Source organism: Cherax quadricarinatus, chromosome 81 (assembly GCF_038502225.1).
Source record: "Cherax quadricarinatus isolate ZL_2023a chromosome 81, ASM3850222v1, whole genome shotgun sequence".
NCBI lineage: Eukaryota > Metazoa > Arthropoda > Malacostraca > Decapoda > Parastacidae > Cherax > Cherax quadricarinatus.
In genome coordinates, this window is record NC_091372.1 from 6342410 (window position 1) to 6363263 (window position 20854).

A 20854-nucleotide genomic window follows, 5' to 3' on the forward strand; every position below is an offset into this window, starting at 1 on the left:
TTGTGCTCTCTTGTTATTTCCCTTCACTGAAACAATTTGTGTGTGTGTACCCACCTAATTGTGTGTGTGTGTGTGTATGTACTCACCTGTTTGTGGTTGCAGGGGTCGAGTCACAGCTCCTGGCCCCGCCTCATCACTGGTCGCTACTACCACTCTCCTTGCTCCATTATCTTTATCATACTTCTTTAAAGCTATGTATGGTTCCTGCCTGGTGTGTGTGTGTGTACTCACCTATTTGTGGTTGCAGGGGTCGATTCATAGCTCCTGGCCCCGCCTCATCACTGGTCGCTACTACTTCCACTCTCCTTGCTCCATTATCTTTATCATACTTCTTTAAAGCTATGTATGGTTCCTGCCTGGTGTGTGTGTGTGTGTGTGTGTACTCACCTATTTGTGGTTGCAGGGGTCGATTCATAGCTCCTGGCCCCGCCTGTGTGTGTGTGTGTGTGAGGTTATTTAGGTTGCTGGGTGGTGGTGGTGTGAGGGGGTCTGCCTGGCTGTGGGTGTTGGCATCACTGTAGTGTCTCACTGGGCTGCCAGTGAGAACAAGTAGTCAGTGAGGGGGAGCAGGCACAACCTCTATTTTGCTGCTCTTGTTTGTTTAGTGATGTGATGATGAGCAAGTGATGTAATATATATTTAGTGATGTCATAATGACGGCTGATACTTCAGCAAGCACTATTGTCACTATGGGGAGGAAAGGTGAAAAAGAAGTGATTCATTCTGGCCATTTTATGGTGTCAGATTTTGAAGCTGATGCTCAGGATGATGAGGAGAATGTTCTTCTGGAGATCCCCGGGGATATATATACTGGTTGTAATGATCCTTCAGGACAAAATGTGCCACAGGAAGATCAGGGAGTTATTACATACGCCAAGAAGAACCAAGCAGCAATTATTGAGACCGTCAGCATTGATAGCTCACTCACCAAACTTTTCAATGCTATGTCCATAGCTTACAGGTAGGATTTTCTTTTTTAATTACACTTATTTATATGAAACCATTATGCTGAGTTATTGGGTCATTGCTTTTTCTTTTGCTGAACTCTTATAAAGGATCCAAGTGAAGATAAATTATAAAGTTTGACTTTCTTGGGCTATTCTAGGTTAAGTCTTCATAATATATCATGTATAACATGATATATTATGAAGACTCTGCTATTTTACATATCTACAATGCTTGGTTATTGCAAATATTGTAGATATGTGAAACAGCAGAGTAGAAAAACATGTAAGGTTAATCTGAATAACACTTATAGAGCAGTAAACTCGAAGATTATTTATACTATTATGTTGGCTCATTGTGTTCTTTAGCTTAATATTACACAGCAGTAATATAGACAGTTCATAGAAGTCTTATTATAATTTCATCCACTTCTTCATGGTTTTTTCCATATTTTGACTGCTTTAAGCTGCTTTCTTTTATTACCTTTCTAGTTGTCATTAAAATTTTTAAGATTCTTTTGCAGTAATTAGGTATCTTTATTACCATAGCTCTTAGCCTGAACAACAAGTGTCTTTACCAGAATACAGGCAAATATAACATTAGAGAGTTGAAGTAGTTCTGAGGTGATCAGTCCCTTAGCCTTAATAGGTAGTCGTCAGTCCCTCAAGCCCAAATTCTTTATGACAAATATAATCATAATCATGATTTTTAAAGCGGTGGACCAGTAAGCCAGCGAAAGGCCTCGGTCAGATGACCAAAAGCTCCAGCTGTGGGTCATCATATGACTTAAGACCTAGGTCATCTGGTGACCCATCCTCAAGCTTAAAGCAGAGGTATTTAGTTACTTTGTCTGACTTTCTTGGGGTTATCCTAGGTTCTCTACACATATGTTGCTATGTATTATAATTTATGTAACTGTATTTGTGTATACCTGAATGAACTTACTGAAGCATAAGCAAGGTGTAGCAGCTGGAAGTGATGTCACAAATGACTGTAGCCCCACTAGTGGAAGTAGGTCATTCTATTTAGTTGTTTAGCAATGATCCCATGGTGTTGCTATGTCAGATAAGTATATTATTGTGATATAAATGGTTTCCAAAACTGACAAGTATATCATTAATGGTATACAATAATGTCAAGTTGATGAGTAAGACACTTGTAACAATAATAAATAAATAATTTCTTTATTTCTACAAGTACATATACAAGGTATACAGGCCTAGTTGACATCAATGACACACTACTATACATAGAAAGCCGCTTGTTATGCAGAGCATTTCAGGCAAATTAGGTCAGTTTTGTCTGAGAATGTGACCTATGCCAGTTGACTAACACCCAGGTACCCATTTTTACTGATATGTGAACATAGACAGCCGGTGTAAGGAAACACGTCCAGTGTTTCCACTCTTGCTAGGAATCGAACCCGGATCCTCAGCGTGTGAAGCGAGAGCTTTTGTCACCAGGCCATGTAGTTAATTTTATTTTATACGTCAATAATATGATACTAGTCTGACATAGCGACACCACAGTATCCAGGTACAGGGACAGTCTTCAACAACTCCTTTGCTAAACAGCTGTTTAGCATGACTGACTTCCACTAGTGGACCACACTCAGCTGTGATATTACCTCCAGCTACTACATCTCACTTATGCCCCACTTTATAGTATAAGTATGGTTGCATGCCTTTTCTTTGAGGGACTAACCACCCCCATCAAGACTGAGTTACCGATCACCTGAAAATGATTTCTACTATGTTTTTAGTTTTATATTCGCCTACATTTGACTGACGAGGCCTGTTGTGCAGGGAAAAGATTTCTGCAATAAAGATATCTAAGTGTGCATATATTTTTTTTACCATCAGTTTGTTGATATTGTATACCATCAGTAATAGCTGTGATAAAAAAAAATAATTTTCACAAAAACAAATTAAAGATCAGGACTGTTTTGATCTTTTGAGTGTATTTAATGGTACATTGTGGCACAGTGATTGTGTACTTGGCTCACAACCAAGAGTATCAGGAGTCATGTCGTAGATGAGGAAAGATGTATGAGCAAGTCTCCTAAACACCTGCTTGCCCTGTTATCTAACAGTAAATAGATATATACATACTAGTTAGTGACCCGTAATTTTATTGTATCATAAAAATGGCAAATTCATTGTATATATGGCATACCTGTGACTAATTTCAAAGAGGCTTCTACCCTCACAGCCTGGCCTGAGGCCAGGCTTTCCCTGGTCAATTAGGCTGGTGTTGCTAGCTGCCTAAAGGTAAGATGCCAACAATTGATATTTGTAGCCCTCTTGGATGCTTTAAGCTTAGATTTCAGGCAGAACGTCTTTGCTTTATTTCAATGTATGTGATGAACTTCTATGGGCAACACACTATGCCCTTGTTCAGATACCTAAATCTTCCAAAATATTACACTTCCTGGAAAACCATAAAAGGACACTCACAACAACTACTTCCTCGATATTCCTTATGTTTACCTGACCCCTACAGAAACTTGAATCAAATAAAAGAACCCAAAGTGTGGAATATCTTACCAGATGTACGTAATAAGAGTTATAACGTACAGTAGACCTGTTTAATGAATTAAAACAAAAACTGAGAAAGATTCTGTGCATAATTAGTCCTTTCGTATTCTGAAACTAATCTGTTATTGTAATTTCTAAAATTACCATTCAGTCTTTTTTTAACTCATCAGATACACTATGGTCCTTAATTTAATTTGATTTAATAACCTTATAATTTATATCGTAACTATCATTTTTATCTTCTTGGCAATACCTTGTGCTATACAGTGTAATACTAATTTTAAAGAACTCCATATCTGTTTATATAAAAATTTTTTAGTGTTAAGTATTACTCTAGAAAACACCTCAAATTTGCTATTTTAAACCAAACACAAGATCAGAGTTTTGCTTTTCCCATCATGCACTGCATGGGGCAGGATTTTTTTTATACTGTACCTGGTATGGGTGGAAACATTAGGACATGTTTCCTTAAAACAACTGCTGTCCATGTTCACTTAGAAGTAACCTGGGTGTTAGTCAACTGGTGTGGCTGGGACAAAATTGACCCAACTTGCCCAAAATGCTTTGCCTAAATTACTGGGAACGGTTGAAGTTCCTCGACTTGTATTCCCTGGAATGCAGGCGAGAGAGATACACGATTATACGTATACAGTTAGAAAATCCTAGAGGGATTAGTACCAAATTTGCACACGAAAATCATTCCCTATGGAAGTAAAAGACTCTGCAGGCGATTCAACATTCCCCCAATGAAAAGCAGGGGTGCCACTAGTACGATAAGAGACAATACAGTAAGTGTCAGGGGCCCAAGACTATTCAGCTGCCTCCCAGCATACATAAGGGGGATTACCAATAGACCCGTGGTTATCTTCAAGAAGGCTGTGGACAGGTACCTAAAGTCAGTACCTGATCATCCGGGCTGTGGTTCGTATATCGGTTTACATGCAGTCAACAATAATAGCCTGGTTGACCAGGCCCTGATCCACGATAAGGCCTGGTCACTCCAGGTATGCTCCAGGTATAACAAAGAACTTTCTCTAGTTATATGTCATTGATGTCAGCTAGGCCTTTATACATTGTACATGTACTTGTAGAAATAATAATAATTATTATTAATACTAGCTGCACAGGCCCATTCCCTCATGTCTAGGCCAAAATTTACTGCTTATGGCATATTTTAGGGAACTGTGTTTAAAATGTAGAGCTATATGAGCAGCTCTGTTGTCAGTGATATAGCTCTATGTGGGAGACAGTGAAAGAGTTAATTATTAGTGGCTGGTTGAAGGCTGCTAACCATGGTTTTAGCCAGAATTGCTTTTTAAGAGGACAAAGGATTCATCTGTGTTAAGTGGTACACAGTCCAGTATATTTACAAATGCCTATAAAAAATAGAAATTAAACAATCCTAATACATATAGCAGTACGGTGGGACCCCCATATCCACGGGGGATATGTTCCAGGGACCTGCCACAAATATTGAAACCGCAGTTAGTAGCAGACCCTCTATATACCTATACATACCTATTATAAAGTTTAGTTGATAAATTGTGCACAATAAGTGGAGAGCTATCACTTTTTCACTAATGGAAAGTATGTACATGTACTTCTTGGCTTCTCTTGGGCTTTGAAAAATTATCAGCTTCTCTACTTTTGCACTTTGGGGTCATAATTAACTGAAACCGCAGATGCTGAATCAGTGGATACAGGGGTTCTTTTGTATAGTAAAGCCTCTCCTCACTGAACGACATCGATAAATGAATTCGTTGCTAAGTGAGGAGCATACTATAATGGTAGTGGGTTTGTGTCGACCATCTTTGATATTGTTTTAATGTCACCTTTGTATCATTTATAACATTTCTGGTATATTTTTAAATGTTTATACAGTAATGTACTGTATACTGTAATAATCAGAATAGAGAAAATCAGCTGTAATATACATTGTTTAGGTATGCATACTGGTCAGAGAGCCCATCGTAAGTCCAAGTAGTTGGTAAACGAGTATGTCGCTAAGTGAGGAGAGGTGGTATTACTAATTGACTCGGTTTTTAATTTGGGAATGAGAACCCTGTCATAATTCATTGTTATCCAAAGAAATGTTTCTTTTATTTTTTAAAGAAAAAGAAGGCAAAAATTCAATAATTCTTTGTACAAATTACATCTTCAGAAGAAAAAACCTTAGTAGTCAGCAGTCATAAGAGATATCCTGTATTTTAATATGTCAGATGATAAGTGGAAACCTGTCATCATAACAGAAGTGGCAGATGCATTATTATAATAAAAAAGAAGCACTAAACCCACTAGGGTCATATAGGTGCCCCATGGCCTGGTGGCTAAAGCTCTCGTTTCACAACTGCGAATGTCCAGGTTCGATTCCAGGTGAGGGTAGAAACATTGGGCATATTTCTTTACACCTGTCGTCTAAGTTCCCCATCAGTAAAATGGGTACCTGGTGTTAGTTGACTGGTGTGGGTCACATCGTGGGACAAAACTGACCTAATTTGCCCAGAATGCTTTGCATAACAAGCGGCTTTCTATATAATAGTACAGTGGACCCTCGACCAACGATGGAATCGTCTAACGTTAAATCCGACTAGCGATGCATTTTAATGCAAAAATTTTGCCTCGACTAGCGCTAAAAAACTCAACCAACACGATTCGTTCCGTCTGAGACGCGCCCACTTCTGGCCAATGTTTACAAGCCAGCCAGCCACCGCGGTCCCATCCAAACATACAATCGGAACATTTCATATTATCTCAGCGTTTTTAGTGATTGCACCTGCAAAATAAGTCACCATGGGCCCCAAGAAAGCTTCTAGTGCCAACCCTACAACAAAAAGGGTGAGAATTACTATGGATATGAAGAAAGAGATCATTGCTAAGTATGAAAGTGGAGTGCGTGTCTCCGAGCTGACCAGGTTGTACACAAAACCCCAATCAACCATCGCTACTATTGTGGCCAAGAAAACGGCAATCAAGGAAGCTGTTCTTGCCAAAGGTGCAACTATGTTTTCGAAACTGAGATCGCAAGTGATAGAAGATGTTGAGAGGCTGTTATTGGTGTGGATAAACGAAAAACAGATAGCAGGAGATAGCATCTCTCAAGCGATCATATGTGAAAAGGCTAGGAAGTTGCATGAGGATTTAATTAGAAGAATGCCAGCAACTGTGGTGATGTGAGTGAATTTAAGGCCAGCAAAGGTTGGTTTGAGAGATTTAAGAATCATATTGGCATACATAGTGTGATAAGGCATGGTGAGGCTGCCAGTTTGGACCAAAAAGCAGCTGAAAAATATGTGCAGGAATTCAAGGAGTACATAGACAGTGAATTCATTCATTCATTCGTTAGAGATTTGCCGGTACTTCCGGCCTGGGCCTTCTCCAGATGGTGACCCGGCGGTGGCCCCCGGGGTGGGGGTGTCGTTCGTCTTCTTCATTCTTCTATCTTCTCTCTTGGGCCCTCCGGTTGGAGGGCAACTTCTTCTTCTATCTTGCATTGACTCCCCAGGTGGGAAGTGTCTTCACGCTTGGCATCTTCAGTGCCACAGTTGGGCAGAGGTAGAAATCAGGGTTCATTGGAGCCACACCCCAGCTTTAACAGACAGCAAAGTGCTGGGGAAACTTGTCTTGATAGTAGTGCTAGCGGGGGGTACCCTCTTGATGAGTCCGATTCAGAGGTATCAGCCTGTTCTCAGTGTGGCGTGGTCGAGTCCACCGCTGCAGAGGGTGGTGTAGACATGTTTGGCCAGTTCTTCAACGTTCGGTGACATAATTTCGTCCAGGAGGTCTTGATCACGTTCTGGAGTTCGCATTTGGTTCTTCTTCTGGTTGGTTGTGCATTGTCCACCATTCTTGACCTTGGCTTCTTGTTGCGGTGGGGCAGTAGTATTGGCATGGGGAGCTGCAACCCTTGGTTCTTGAGTTTTAGCTTTCTTGGCTGGCGGTTGAACTGTGAGAGGCAAGGCCTCTGCTTGGACAGTTGCGGTGACGGTGGAGGCAGGCGGTGGTGGACTCTCATTGGTAGGATTTGTCGACGTCTCAGTGGTCTCTGATTGGTCCATCTCTGTGTCGAGTGGAGGTTGTGTCAATGGTAGAACAGTGGTTATGCTGGCAATATTTGCAGTGGTTTGCAGGATCTCAGTGGAAGGTGGTGATGCAGGAAATGTGAGGCCAGGCATGTTGTTTAGTTTGAAGAGTTCGTTGATGGTGGTGTCGAAGGAGCCAGGCTCAGCTGCATTCTGTACATGAGCATACATGATGCAATAAAGAATCTTGGTGGAGTCGGCAGCAGATGCTGGGAGGAAAGTAGTGGGAGCAGCTTGCGTGGCTTGTAGTATCTTGGTAGTGTCTGCTTGAAGCTTGGCGATAGCAGAATATGTGGGTGCTTGTGGGTTGGACTTCTTTTGTTGTTGTTTCTTGAGTATGTCTCTTCTGATAGGGCACCTGGCAGCAAGAGTATGGTGGTCATCCTTGCAGTTCAAGCATTTAGGTGGGGAAGCAGTAGTGCAATTCTTGAAGTCATGACCCTCAAGGCCACAGGTGGAGCAGAACTTCTTGTCTCTGGCAGGGCAGTCCTTGGTGATATGCTGGTATGAGTAACAGTTATGGCACTGTGGGATTTGTTGGTATTTTTCTGCTTCGATGAAGGCTGGATTGATATGGAAGTAGTGAATAGCCAGGCCCTCAGCGAGGGCTCTGGCTGCCATGTTGACGTCACTGAAGGTGACCTTCAGCATGGAGGAGGCGTTGGGTATCTTGGTAAGAAATTCCACCTTGGCCCAGGGGTTCTTTGCTTCGATAGACAACTTGATCTCTTCAGCAGCCAGTGCAGTGATGAGTCTGTCGAGTCTCTTTAGGAACACAGTTCTCCTGGCCCTCAGTGCTGGGGAAGTCAGAACAGAGAATCCATATTCTAGTAGAGTGGACATTGCAGTAGTGGTGAGCAGTTTCTCAGCCTCGGTGTCGTCAGTACAGACGAGAACGAAGGCTTCTTTGAGTGATAAGATCACATTACATTTAACCTGCAGTCTGTCGTTAACGACAGATGCAAGTGCTAGCTTAGATGAGTCGTTGATTGTTCCACTCGCTGGTTTGATCTTTACTCTATTAGAGTAATACATCGTGAGTAAGCAGTGTTCCCCTCCCCAACGGGGATCGTAGGGATGTCTAAAATATTCTCATGTGCTCGCGGTAGAGGCGTCTTTGATTGGTCAACGCGGTGACCAATCACAGAGGCGCTCAGGCCGCGGCTGACTCGCCGGCCGGTGCTACACGCACGTCCACACCATCGGCTGGCTGCTACTCGAACGTCCGCGTCTGCTGCTGCTGCTGCTCTCTCTCTCTCTCTCGGCGCGAGTCACTCTGAACACTGAGCGATCTACTCTGAACACTGAGTGCACCATCCCAGGCGGCTCGCCTGGGTCGGGAGCGTCACCTGATCTGACCTGGCTAGGTCAGACCTTCCTCGTGTCCTGTCTTCTGTCTCTCATAGACAGTGAAGAATTGAAACCTGAACAAGTTGTGACAATGTTGTGAAACACTTTAGGAATGCCATAAAGGAATGGGAGGTACAGGCCTCTATGGACAGATATGTTGTGCGACAGAGGTCCAGTGACTCTCAAGCTGGTCCTAGTGGCATTAAAAGAAGAAGGGAAGTAACCCCAAAAAAGGACTTGCCACCTCAGGTCCAAATGGAAGGGGATTCCCCTTCTAAACACTAACACCATCAACACTCTCCCCTCCTCCCATCCCATCAGTCATCACCAGATCTTCAATAAAGGTAAGTGTCATGTAACTGTGCATGTCTTCTTCAGTTTGTGTGTATTAAAATTAATATTTCATGTGGTAAAAATTTTTTTTTCAATACTTTTGGGTGTCTTGCACCGATTAATTTGATTTCCATTATTTCTTATGGGGAAAATTAACTCAGCCTACTCAGCTTACTCAGCCCTGTAACAACTTCAGTCAGTATTACTAAGGCTGGCTCCTCCTCAGGAAAATTAATGCATAGAAAAAGAACAAAAACTGACAAACATAAACACTTTATTATTTAGAAAATATAAAATATAAAACACTTAAATATGAAATATTGATCCTACATTAAAGAAAATGAAAAATGAAAAATATAAATGATATCTGAATTCAACGCTAATATATATAAAACTTGGGTGTCTGGTGTTGGTGACCTGAAGTTTACCTGGAGAGAGTTCCGGGGGTCAACGCCCCCGCGGCCCGGTCTGTGACCAGGCCTCCTTAGGTCAGTGTCCCAAGATGCGACCCACACCAGTCGACTAACACCCAGGTACCCATTTTACTGATGGGGAACATAGACAACAGGTGGAAAGAAACAAGTCCAATGTTTCTACTCTGGCTGGGAATCGAACCCAGGCCCTCACCGTGTGAAGCGAGAGCGTTAACCACCGTTGCTGATGATCTGGGGGGGGGGGGCGCAGGTGTTGGTGACAACCCACCGGCTCTTTCTTCACAGAGTCTATAGCCATAAAATAATCTATCCGGATGACAGGAAAGCAGGTTCTTTACCGCTGCAATGATGAGGGGTTACATCCTGCAACTTCATACAAGTGCACAGGTAAGTAGATAAAACATGGGACATCTCAGGACGTTAGTCCGTCTCCTTCAATTCTACTCGTTGGTTGGCAGGTGACCCATTCTGTCATTCCAAGCTGGAAAGAGACACAGGTTACTCACTGCTTAAGAAATCACTCTCCATGATAAGTACAATACCTAAAAGACATGGTGATTATTAAGACATTTAACATAGAGCAAGACTGAAAGGACTAAGTTTATTATTGGTCAAAAGTGAAGCTTTCAACCAATAAGTCCACTAGAATATGAGCAGGCGTGTACTTACAGTAGTGCTGGGAGTTGTGAGTCGAGTGATTACTGTTTGGCCGGAGCCCCACACGTCACCTTTCGGGGGGGGGGGGAAGAGGGAGGGGAAGGGATAGCGGGAGCTAGACTGACCCTACCTTAACAAGCAGCCAGCAATCAAACTATCACTTTCGGGGAGGGGGAAAAAAGGGGGGAATAGCAGGAGCTAGACTTACCCTACCTTAACAAGTAGCCGGCAATCAAACTATTGTTACTGTATACTCCCTTGCTACTCCTATCTATTGAACTTTTCCCTCACACTCCCCCATACCAAGACTTATAGTCAAGGAGTATAAGAAGAATAGGCGAGGAAAAAGTTCTAACACGTGGAAGTCGCGTAAGACAACAAATCTTCTACTGACTGTCACGACTTAACCAGTCAGAGAAATAATTGGATGAACCATTGATATACACAATATGGAACTTAAAAGCTTGGAGTGCCAAGGTCCACCTCAAGAGGCAACTGTTGGTTCCCTTAAAAGTTTCTAGGTATATCAAAGGCTTGTGATCCGTTTCTAAAATGAATTCTTTTCCCAGTAGATAAAATTTAAGCTTGGAGATACCCCACACAAGAGCCAAACATTCCTTTTCTATGGTGGAGTATCTCGTTTCTGCAGGAGGGAAGTTTTAGATTTAATAAATATACAGGATCTAGGAGTGTGTGTATTTTGTGCAGTAAGCACCTGACACCTATTGCAAGAACTATACTTCTTTGTAACCTGAGAATACATGCTTGGCCAAAAATAAGTGTGCTTGAGCTTATGCCATGTCTTACAATGGGCCAAGTGTTTGGCCACTGGCAAATCATGAGCCATTTGAAGAACAGTCTCTCGACATGGTTTAGGAACAACAAGGAGGGAATAATCTATCACTGAAGAATGAGATTTAAATACAGATTTATGTAAGATACCATTAATATATTCAAACTTATGAGATGCATATCTCCCGTGGATAACTTTGTTGTTAAAAGCTTGATTATGACAATCCCGAAGTGAAGGGCAATTGCGCTGTATATTGACAAAGTCATCCTTGGACATAAAATCTGGGAAAATAAAAGGACTTACGGTGGGAGAAGAGGAGGTAGGAGAAGCCGGGGTTATGGTCTGAGCCCTAGTCAAGACATTGAGAGTGCTGGAGGCAATACCCTTATTTTCACCTGACGAGTGGACAGGTGATCCTGCTACCTCACTATCGAGAGCAATATCATCTGTTTCCACCCCCAAATGAACAGTACGAGACAATGCAGCTTCCGGTGCGGAATTGTTAAGGGGATTATTTAACTTGCAAGGAAGAACTGGAAAACTTAGATCCACGGGTGGTGACGAAAGATCCGCCTCTGAAGGAAGAACGACACCTTTAATGTTACCCACTATTATAGAACAAGTAATTGGGGCTAGTACCACATTAGTCTAACCGGTGAACCATTTAGTTTTCAAGTAACAACGTATTGTAGGGAAAGTATTTTCACAACCCAAGTAATCTGAAAGAATAGAGGACACACGAGAAGTTTTAAAGTCAGGGAACAGTTTGTCCGAAATTACGATGCACGTACATCCAGTGCCACGTAATATATCTGAGACTTTTATACCATTAACTGCTCCTGAACAGAAGGGCGCTTGGTCATTACCGTCAACAAAACATCTTCCAACTTTCTCTATTTTCTTGGAAGGACAATCTGGACGTTTATGTCCGATACCACCACACCGATGACATGTTGGTATAATAGCTAGTGACTTTGCTTCTACTGTAGGCTTCTTAATCTATGGTTCAGGTGAACCATTGCCCTTAAGGTTCGATCCCTTTAGGTCTTTATAGGAATTGTGAGCCTCAGCATACAGGTCAGCGGCCTCAGCAACTTCTTCAGCTTTAATCAGGTTACGTTCTCTAATGAATGCTCTTATCTGGTGGGGAAGAGCTGTCAGGAACTGGTCAGCAACCATGAAGTCTCTAAGAGATTCATAACTGTGATCAATTCCTGAACTCTCTATCCAAAAGTCGAACAAACGAAAGAGTGTTACCTGTAACTGCTGAAAGTTCTGGCCAAGCTGTAAGGTGGCATACCTGAAATCTTTCCTGTAAGAATTTGTGGTTTTTTGATATGCTTTAAGGATTGCCTTCTTCAGTAGGTCATAATTACATATGATATCCTGCGACAAAGTTGCATAGATATTCAAAGCTGTACCAGAAAATAACATTCCTAACCTGGTAGCCCAGGTGTCAGTAGGCCATTCACAGAGGGTAGCGGTATTTTTAAACCTGATAATGTATGAAGTAATATCTTCACCCTCTGTGAAGGGAGGTAAATTAGGTGTTGGAATATGTGCACTAGCTGCATGATGTTCAATAACTCCTTCATCTAATTGCTGTTGTGTAAGAGTTAACTTTTTATTCTCTAATTCAAGGCGAGCTTTTTCGAGCTCGCGATCTTTTTCTCTCTCTCTTAACTCACGTTCTCTAGCTTTTTCCTCATGTTCTCTATCCTTTGCTCTTTCGTCAAATTCTCTTAATTTAACTTGTTCCTCACGTACTTTAGCTCTCTCCTCACAATCAAGTCTATCACGCTCCTTTTTGTCTTCTCTCTAACTGTCTATCTTGGTTTTCTCTTTCGATTCTCTCTCTCTCCTTTCTCCTGTCTTTCAAGGTTCTCTTTCTCCTTTTTCTCTTCTCTTTCGATTCTCTCTCTCTCTCCTTTTCCTCTTCTCTTTCGATTCTCTCTCCTTTTCCTCTTCTCTTTCGATTCTCTCTCCTTTTCCTCTTCTCTTTCGATTCTCTCTCCTTTTCCTCTTCTCTTTCGATTCTCTCTCTCTCCTTTTCCTCTTGTCTTTCCCTTTCTAACTGTCTCTCTTCTCTCTCAATTCTCTCTCTTTCAATTCTTTCCTGGATCTTAGCACTAATGAAAGATTGTAAATTTTTCCCTGTTATTCCTAACTTACTTTCAGCATTCATCCAAAACTGGTATTCCTCCATACTTGCAAGAATAACTTAAACTACCAGGGGAAAAATGAAACGGGTATCAAAGAAAACGGAGGGTTCAATTCCTGCTCCGCTCAAACTGTAAATAAACCAGAGGGCTCGATCCCTGCTTCAATTAAACAAACAATATGAAAACGAAGGGTTCTATGCCAGCTCCGAGCAAACAGTAAGTAGAATGGGGTCCCTTGACCATCCAATCTTCTCACCAATAAATCAAGATTGTCCTACAACAGTTCCCTTGATATAATAAAGAGCTCAATGAAACAAATTATCACTGGAAAATATCGGGTCCCTAGAGTCTAATCCTCCAAAGCGTTTCAAGCTCACACAAAAATAGGTGGCAGAATTAACTAGTATTCCTGCCTTGACTTGACTTACAATAAATTGAGACTATAACAATCACCAAATCTTTTAAATACCTGTACTGTAGTCCTACCATAGAGAACGATTACTAATGGCTGGTGGTAACCGTCTGTGGTATGCAGCGTTGAAGTTCCAATGGTAGATTCGTGATGGAGTTGAATCTTTATTCAGTCGAGCGAATCCTGGCAAGGTCGCCACTTGTGAAGGCTTATTCAGCCCTGTAACAACTTCAGTCAGTATTACTAAGGCTGGCTTCTCCTCAGGAAAATTAATGCATAGAAAAAGAACAAAAACTGACAAACATAAACACTTTATTATTTAGAAAATATAAAATATAAAACACTTAAAATATGAAATATTGATCCTACATTAAAGAAAATGAAAAATGAAAAATATAAATGATATCTGAATTCAACGCTAATATATATAAAACTTGGGTGTCTGGTGTTGGTGACACTGCGTGTTGTTGAAATCGTAGCCGTTGCTGATGATCTGGGGGGGGTCGCAGTTGTTGTTGACAACCCACCAGCTCGTTCTTCACAGAGTCTATAGCCATAAGATAATCTATCCGGATGACAGGAGAGCAGGTTCTTTACTGCTGCAATGATGAAGGGTTACGTCCTGCAACTTCATACAAGTGCACAGGTAAGTAGATAAAACATGGGACGTCTCAGGACGTTAGTCCGTCTCCTTCAATTCTACTCGTTGGTTGGCAGGTGACCCATTCTGTCATTCCAAGCTGGAAAGAGAGACAGGTTACCCACTGCTTAAGAAATCACTCTCCATGATAAGTACAATACCTAAAAGACGTGGTGATTATTAAGACATTTAACATAGAGCAAGACTGAAAGGACTAAGTTTATTATGGTTAAAAGTGAAGCTTTCAACCAATAAGTCCACTAGAATATGAGCAGGCGTGTACTTACAGTAGTGCTGGGAGTTGTGAGTTGAGTGATTACTGTTTGGTTGGAGCCCCACACGTCACCTTTCGGGTGGGGGGGGAAGAGGGAGGGGAAGGGATAGCGGGAGCTAGACTGACCCTACCTTAACAAGCAGCCGGCAATCAAACTATCACTTTCGGGGAGGGGGAAAAAAGGGGGGAATAGCGGGAGCTAGACTTACCCTACCTTAACAAGTAGCCGGCAATCAAACTATTGTTACTATATACTCCCTCGCTACTCCTATCTATTGAACTTTTCCCTCACAACTAACGATAATTTCGATTAACGATGAGCTCTCAGGAACGGATTAATATCGTTGGTCGAGGGTCCACTGTATTTCTTATGGGAAATATTATGTCAGTTTTCGTCCATTTTGGATTTCGGCTGACCTGGAATGGATTAACCCTTTGACTGTCGCAACCCCCAATCCTGAGGTGTCTCCTGGTGTCGCAAAATTTAAAAAAAAAAATTATTTTTTTCTTATGAAATGATAGAGAATCTTTTCCCGATTTTAATGACACCAGAAAAACGAAATTTGATGGAAAATTGACGGAATTATGCTCTTGCGAAGTTAGCGACCTCGGCGCTGTTTACAAATCGGCGATTTCGCCCACTTTGAGCCCTATTTTCGGCTAATTCCATTGTTCCAGTCGCCCAAACTCATAGCTATTTCTTTAGAACTCCATTTTTTCTATCGATTGAGTACAAGAAACTGCCCATTTACCGACTTCAACTACCTAATAATGTGGTCAGAAATTTGCAATTTGGCCAATTTCACAAAAACTAAAAAATATGACAATTTCAAAATAAGGTCCAGAATGAACAATGCAGAAATTCCTGGCTCTAAAATAACATTTTCTTTGTTCATCAGTCATGTCTCCAGGCCCCTCTGATATTACTCTTGCTTTCTATTTTGAATTTTTATTCGGAGATTTTTTTTTTTGCAACACCAGGAGACACCTCAGGATTTGGGGTTGCAACAGTCAAGGGGTTAATACATACATACCAGTACTGTATGTGTATACATATATGCAGCTATATGCATATAGGAGAGTACATGCATACATATGTACACAATGGTATGGTGCCTCGCACATGATTTAACATTGGAAAAGCTGGCAGGTGTATCAGGGAAGGTACTTGACTAGTTAAATTAAAGAATCAAATAACAATATTTATTTTTAAGAAGCATACAAAGAAGTTACACTGATTGGGAAGTTCATTTTGGTTACAAGTTTGTTACAGTTATGACACTAAAGTTCTTTAATACAATTGTATGCACAAAAGAAAGTCACAAGCAAAATAGTGTCATAGTGGGAGAGATGTCAGACTAGGAAATACCTGTATTTTTTTACCCCAATCTCTTATCATCTTGCTTTATCAGTAACAACTCATTGTATGTTCTAATTTTAATTAAAAGCTACATTGTAAGTATATAAGCTTCATAGTACTACATACATTGCAGTATACAGTATTAAAATATTGTTTTGTAAAACTTATTGTATGCATCATATTTTGGAATGATCTTAAATTAATAGAATTCAGAATAGGAAATTCATCATTTTCCAGCCCATTCTCTTAACCCTTTGACTGTTTTCGACGTATAAATACGTCTTACAAGCCAATGTTTCTGACGTATATATACTCAATAATTCTAGTGGCTTCAAATCAAGTGGGAGAAAGCTGGTAGGCCCACATGTGAGAGAATGGGTCTGTGTGGTCAGTGTGCACCACATAAAAAAAATCCTGCAGCACACATTGCGTAATGAGAAAAAAAAAACTCTGATCGTTTTTTTGGAATAAAACGCCGACTTTGAGGTGTATTTTCGTATAGTATTTATCGTTGTATTCGCGTTTTCATGGTCTTAGGTGATAAAATGGAAAACATATTACAGAAATAGAGATGATTTTCATTACTTTTAAGAAGAAAACGACCTTGAAACTGAGCTCAAAGTAGCGGAAATGTTCGATTTTTACCAATGTTCAAGAGTACATAAATCACACCACACGTCCAATACACGTCAACTGTGGAGTCTAATATTCTTTCACTAGTGCACTGATATTATTTATACCATTTTTACAATAATGCAGTCGTCTGCATAACAGTAAATTTTGTATTTTTTTGTATGAATAAAAAATCAAAATAGAAAGCAATAATAATATAAGAGGGGCCTAGAGATGTGACTAATGAACAGAGCATATGTTATTTTAGTGCCACGAATGTCTACCTTGTTTATTCTGGACCCTATTTTGAAATTGGCATCTTTTTTATTTTGCGTGAAATTGGCCAAATTGCCAATTTCTGACCACCATATTGGGTAGTCCAAATTAGTAAATGGGAGGTTTCTTGTACTCAGCTGATAGATAAAATGGAGTTCTAAAGAAATAGCTATGAGTTTGGTCAACTGGAACAATGGAATTGGCTGAAAATTGGGCTCAAAGTCGGCGAAATCGCCGATTCGCATATGTCGCCGAGACCGCTAACTTCGCGGGAGCATAATTCCACGAGTTTTCGACCAAATTTCGAACTTTTGGTGTCATTACCATCGGGAAAAGATTCTCTATCATTTCATAAGAAAAAATAATTTTTTTTTTTTCAAAAATTGAGCGACATAGAATGACAGTTTCAGAGAGGGGCCTGAAACAGTCAAAGGGTTAATAGCAGTAAGTATTTCACTGTTGCTAAGAGTCAAATGAGTGACTGTTCACAAGTCATAAATACTGATTATCTAACAGTGTATTTTTCTTGGGTCCCAGTTTTCTCTTAGCTCTTTAAAACTTCTTATTGTCTGTATGTTATACAGTGAGCCCTAGGTATAACAGACTAATAGGGATACCAATGGAAATAAGTCACTTTGACTTGTTTGGGTTATCCTAGGTAATTTCCACTATGTATGATAATTGTACCTATGTGTACCTCTCCCTAAATAAACTTAGTTGCCTGAAGGAGTGGGTGTTTATAGCATCATTTTTTTAACATGCCGGCCATCTCCCACTGAAAAATAATACTTAAAATGTCATTCATTCATTCACTGTCTTCCCAGAAGTGTGCTGACATCACAACTCAGATGACCATCCAAACTGCAACATTACCAACCCTCTTTCAGAGTGCAGGCATTGTACTTCCCACCTCCAGGACTCATTTCTGGCTAAGCAGTTTCCTTGAATCCCTTCGTAAATGTTACCATGCTCACACTCCACTCGTATCTAACTTGATCACACAAGCCTGTTGGATGTCCAAGCCCCTAGTACTCAAAGCCTCTTTTATCCCCAAACTTCAGCCAATCCTGGGATGACCTCTACCCCTCCTTCCTTTCACTCCAAATTTGTCGGTTCTCCTAGTCATTCTAACCACCCAAACCACCTTGACAACCCCCTTTGAATAATATTTTTGGTAACCCCCATACCTTCTAATCTGCATGATCATGACATAAACAGTGCAGCAGATTTGGTTTGTTGTATTAGGAGCCTGCTTACTAGACTATAATCCAGCTAATTTTTCCTTAAGTTAGTCTTAAGCTTGCCCAAAATACTCTGCATAACCATGGACTAGAAACAATAACTCAAGTGTTACCCATTTTTGTATAAACAAAGTATCATGTTGCAATAAACTTGTACAGTGGACCCCCGCATAACGATCACCTCTCAATGCGACCAATTATGTAAGTGTATTTATGTAAGTGAGTTTGTACGTGTATGTTTGATGGTCTGAAATGGATTAATCTACTTCACAATATTCCTTATGGGAACAAATTCGGTCAGTACTGGCACCTGAACATACTTCTGGAATGAAAAAATATCGTTAACCGGCGGTCCACTGTATTTGTATACCAAACACCAGTAAGGCTGTAATGTATAAATGCTATGTGGAGTGGACTTGGTATACTGCATGAGGAGTGCACCAGACATACCGTAGTACCACTAACAGACAAAAGCTCCATGCAGAGGGCTTAATCCATTGTATCATTAAATTAAATAGTTTATTTTAAGTGCTAAACCCATGTAGGCCATTCAGCACAAGACTTGATTGAGGCTCGATCCTCTGTCTGCTGAGTGTGCGACAGACACACTTCCTATCTTTATTCACCTCTATCAATCCACTGTATTAAGCCTTTGTTTGGCCAACAAATATTTTGTTGTATCCAAATCCATTACAAAAGGGTCTATTACCCCTTAGTGTATTTTACATTGTAATTATTTAAAATTGGTTAATTTTGATTGCTAAACTATATAACCTGACTAAACCTACCCTAACTTAAGATAAATAATGTAAATTTAGAAACATAAGAAGATATGGGTAAAATTCTTGTGACTATTTGATGACAAATGTTGTCCAAGCAGTCAGAATTCCATCCTTTTCTTTAGATGATGGGTTGTTATTGGTAATCTCAGTGGAGCTAAAACTTCTTGCTGCTTATTGAAGTTGCTCTTCTGTCTGCTAAAGAATTATAAACCAATTCTTCCTATTTAATATTTAGCTTATAATTCATATACAATATTAGTATACCATGGCCTTATGAAAGAATCCCTACAGATTGCATTTTAGGAATGTACAGTACAAGATTTTCACTGTTGCGATCCCTGCTTGCAAACTTGCTCCCATTGTTGAAGAATTAAAAAAAAATTTATTGTGAAATGATAAGAGAATCTTTCTCCGAAGGTAATAAAACAAAACATTTGAATTTTGATGGAACATTTAGGGAATTATGCTCTTGCAAGGTTAGCAGTCTCAGTGATATGCCGTATTTTGGGCATACTACTACCAGTTGGCTCAACTCATAGTTATTTTGCTAGTAGTATTTCTTCTATTTCCTTGATTGAGTACAAGAAACCACCCATTTACCTATTTCAGTTACCCACCAAGCAGATCAGAAATCGGTAGTTTGGCCAGTTTCTGTTATGTAGATTACTGCATTATTATAATAAATGTATAAATAATGTCAACCCATTTGTGACGGCGTATTAGACCAATCAGTTGGACACGTGATGTGATTGGTTTACTCTTGAACATTGGCCAAAATCAAACATTTCTGCTGTTTTTAGCTCAATTTCAAGGTACTTTCTGTCCTGAAAACAATGGGACCGTCAGTGAAAGGGTTAATAAAGTTAACCATTTTGACTTATACAAGAAAATTCATTACTGCCAATTCCAAAGTGAAGAGCTGAAATTTACAACTCTAACACCTTCACTTACACATAGCCTAAACCACTTCATTAGAACTTGATCTAGTTCTGAACATTTTCCTTCCTTCATTGTTTTCCTTTTACACATTCGTTTCTTTGAATTACTGTTAGGAAAGAAACCAAGTCATTTTTCTTTCTGTTTCTCTATGTCATAAACTGTGGAAGAGCCAGTGCTGTATAATTCACACTAGCTTCTCACAAACACAGTTTTTTTTAGAAGTTCAATCTTATCTTTTATGGACAGCATACAGTGTTTGCACCGTACACATCGAGAAGCATTTCCTTTATACATTGGAACCATGGCTAGGGTTAAAGTGAGCAGATTTTAATAATATAAGCTGTAAGTCTGTGCTTACAAATGACACCAGTGTTTATAAGAACGTAAGAAAGAAGGAACACTGCAACAGGCCTACTGACCCATGTGGAGCAGGTCCATGTCCCTACCCCCTAGATTAGTCCAATGACCCACCCAGTCTGGTCACCTCCACTCAAGGAAGGAGCACGGCACCAGACCCAGCAGCACAAGCTAGTCAGGTCCAACTCACACCCACCCACACCCACTCATGTATTTATCTAACCTATTTTTAAAACTACAGAACGCTTTAGCCTCAATAACTGTACTCGGGAGTTTGTTCCACTCATCCACAACTCTATTACCAAACCAGTGCTTTCCTATATTCTTCCTGAATCTGAATTTTTCCAACTTGAAACCATTGCTGCGAGTCCTGTCTTGGCTGGAAATTTTCAGCACGCTATTTACATCCTCTTTATTTATTCCTGTTTTCCATTTATACACCTCGATCATATCCCCCCTAATTCTACGCCTTTCGAGAGAGTGCAGATTCAGGGCCCTCAGTCTATCCTCGTAGGGAAAATTTCTGATACATGGGATCATCTTCATCATCCTCCTCTGTACGTTTTACAGATCATTTATATCCATTCTGTAATACGGTGACCAGAACTGAGCAGCATAGTCTAAATGAGGCCTAACCAAGGATATACATATATAGAGTTGAAGAACAACCT

The 20854-nt window shown here is 40.4% G+C and overlaps 1 protein-coding gene across 3 annotated transcripts in view; it reads left to right on the forward strand.

Moving 5' to 3' along the window:
- The first annotated feature begins 532 nt into the window (after positions 1–532).
- Mondo (MLX interacting protein mondo) overlaps positions 533–20854 on the forward strand; it is a 357772-nt gene continuing 337450 nt past the window's right edge. For all 3 annotated transcript variants that reach the window (XM_070102299.1, XM_070102301.1, XM_070102300.1), the window contains exon 1: positions 533–961. In XM_070102299.1, coding sequence (XP_069958400.1) covers positions 654–961 — 308 coding nt within the window. In that variant the 5' untranslated portion in view covers positions 533–653. The remainder of the gene's footprint in view (positions 962–20854) is intronic.